At 37.7% G+C, this 2,884-nt stretch overlaps 1 protein-coding gene across 3 annotated transcripts in view; it reads left to right on the top strand.

The window, feature by feature from the left end:
* slc1a6 (solute carrier family 1 member 6) overlaps window positions 1-1,623 on the top strand; it is a 10,967-nt gene extending 9,344 nt beyond the window's left edge. For 2 of the 3 annotated variants that reach the window (XM_034881793.1, XM_034881792.1), the window contains 2 exons: window positions 820-954; window positions 1,230-1,623. In XM_034881793.1, coding sequence (XP_034737684.1) covers window positions 820-954; window positions 1,230-1,428 — 334 coding nt within the window. In that variant the 3' untranslated portion in view covers window positions 1,429-1,623. Of the gene's footprint in view, window positions 1-819; window positions 1,073-1,229 lie in introns of all 3 variants that reach the window. The other variant, XR_004657951.1, reaches the window with a different exon arrangement.
* The last annotated feature ends 1,261 nt before the right edge of the window (window positions 1,624-2,884 follow it).

Here is a 2,884-nt window from a genome sequence, read left to right as displayed (position 1 = left end):
ACGACTCATTTCTGATCTCCACAAACCAATGGGTGACGTCACTCATGCTCTGTCCATTTATATTAACGGTCTATGGCAACAACTCTGGTGGGCATTCCTGCAGTCAGCGTTCCAATTGCACGCTCCCTCATTCACGCTGTGTAATAAAACTGCACATTTTAGAGTGGCCTGCCAATATCCAAATACTTCTTTTTAATTTTTTTTTTTTTACCAACTGTTTTTTTGTGATATTTGAGAGAAATAAGCCTTTTGTGTAAAAGTCTTAGATGTCGAGTTCAGCTCATGTAAAAATGGGGGCAAAAACAAAGTGTTGCGTTTATAATGTTGGCTATGTTAACTAAGACAAATTCTGGCTAGAGAACCCTTCACAATTAAATGATGTATAAGGACTCATGCAGTCTAATGGCACCTTACGCTTTTGTACATAAATGTTCTTCCACATGAATTCTCCGCTTCATCTTTATTACCACCTCACTCTAGAGGATCAACATGTGATCATAGTTTATTCACACCATGATTCACCTAGACAGCCTTTTCATTAACAGAGCATTCTGGTGAGTAAATATACATCTTCTTACATATAGTCACCATATCCTACTTTATGGTATAATCCACTTTGACAACATGTGCAGAACTTTCTACACCTCATAGAAAATACAACTGAGTGACCAGCTTGTAGATAATTTACATAATTTTATATAATTCCTTGTGCTTTTAAGACTCTACAACTCCCACAAGGAGTGCACATGTGCTGTTTGTTTGTTTCCCTTTTATTAAATGTCTTCACTCTCGTCTCCATCCCTCCCACCGCCCACTCAGTATCACAGCAACGGCTGCCAGCATAGGAGCAGCAGGCATCCCTCAGGCTGGCCTGGTTACCATGGTGATCGTATTGACATCGGTGGGACTGCCCACAGAGGACATAACACTGATCATTGCTGTGGATTGGTTCTTGTGAGTTCCCACTAAATGTCAGCTTGATGGGGATTGGTCTGTGTACTGTTCTGTGGGTCTGCTAGCCTAAATGTCATTGTAAAGCTTCAGAGAGCCCAGAGGTCCTACCACTACAAAGGTTATTGATGCATAATGCAGAGTGGCAAATTGGAAAGCCTATGTTTAGAGGCACATTTGTACATTTTAAGCTACGAGTGTTTGTACAGCAGATACACAACAAGATGTCCCAGTTTGTTTGTCTCTACTGTACATCTCCTCTGATTCTCTCTGCCCAGGGACCGCTTGCGGACCACCACCAACGTGCTGGGTGACTCGCTCGGGGCTGGCATCGTGGAGCACCTTTCCCGTGGAGAGCTGCAGAGTCAAGATGCTGAGGTGCGCAACTCTGTTATCGAGGAGAATGAGAAGCCCTACCAGCTTATCTGTCAGGAAAACGATACACTCAACCACCACAACAACGAGACCACAATGTGAAGACAAGAGCTACACCCTTAAGCGCTTCATGTACCAAAAGCATTCTAGCTAGAGGGTTGGCTTGCAATGGTGCAGGGACAGTCTGGGTTCATAGTTCATGGTCAACTCAGCCAGTTCTTGGGATCATTTTCGCAGTTGAAGACGACAATTCACATATTTCTCTGGGAAACAAGGAAATACAAAACAAAACAGCCATTACACATCTAATGCCCACAGTCTGTTTTTTGGCTGGAGAGCCAGTTATTTGGGGTAATATTTCTGTTTGATAACTGTTTTAATATAATGTCAAAGATAGTTGAAAGTAATTTTTTTAATGCTTCTTTATGTATTTAGGATTTGTATCATTAATGATCCATACAGTCAAAGCATTATAAACTCCTTACCAGCATCAGCGTTCAAATACACAGTATAATTTAAAAGAAACGCCACATTCATGAATGAAAAGTAAAGCGATTGATTTTAAACTCCTGGGAATATGTAAATCTGCAATTTTGCTGTTGCGTGACATAACACTTAATACATATTATTTCTTTTTCTTCTCATTACAACTACCTCTAACAAGACTTAGATATGGAGTACCACACACAGAAATACTCAATCAGTACATCAGCAGGATGTAAATACATCAGTCTTTAGAATATTTGTATGTTATTTGAGTTTGTTTTCACAATTTAATCGTGCAACTTTGTATGTACTTGACTGTTAAACACTGGAGGGTGGTGTGATGAAGAATATGTGCTACTTATTATTTTGAAGTTGCTATATTTCAGGTGACTTGGTAGAATCTTTTTCACTCAGTGATTTCTTATGAATGTTATATTGGTGTGTATTTCCTCTATTTCTTTTGTTTTATTGTTTTTGCATTAGAGGTAATAGACTTTACTGGAAAACCCACAATTAAACTATCTTTTTAGTTATCTTAGTAGAAGGAAATATCAAACAAGAGAATGAGAACAATTTTTGTTTCAGTTTAAAAAAAAATGTTTTTAGATTACTGGTTTTTGATGTGTAAACAACCATTAGAGAACTATTTATTGTGGGTTGCAACAATGTGCTTACCATCAGTACACCTGCCTGTCTGCCTTTTCTGCATTATGAACTTTAATCATTTTAATGTTGTTATATTTTGACTGGGATACTATATTGCAAGCTAACGATTGATTTGTTTTGTGAAAATGTACTGTGAAGAAACATTGTGAATGATTTGAGTAATTTAATGTACAGTTGCTTTATGCTTTTTGGTGTTGATTGTTTTAGAGGAAGGTGTAGTGTGTGATTATAAAAGTTAAATATGATATACCATTTAAAGCTCTTAAAATTATTTTGTGTCAGGTTTATGCCCATTACGAGGTCCAACTTTAGTTTTAAGACTTGATGTTACTTCAGTAAAAAGCTCAACATTTTTGATGGACAGCTTATGAAAAAATGTGACAAATAAATGGCTCAGGAATTGAAC

Source organism: Etheostoma cragini, chromosome 9, assembly GCF_013103735.1.
Source record: "Etheostoma cragini isolate CJK2018 chromosome 9, CSU_Ecrag_1.0, whole genome shotgun sequence".
Classification (NCBI taxonomy): domain Eukaryota; kingdom Metazoa; phylum Chordata; class Actinopteri; order Perciformes; family Percidae; genus Etheostoma; species Etheostoma cragini.
Note: the sequence above shows the minus strand (reverse complement) of the source record. Positions and strands in the feature narration are given on the sequence as shown.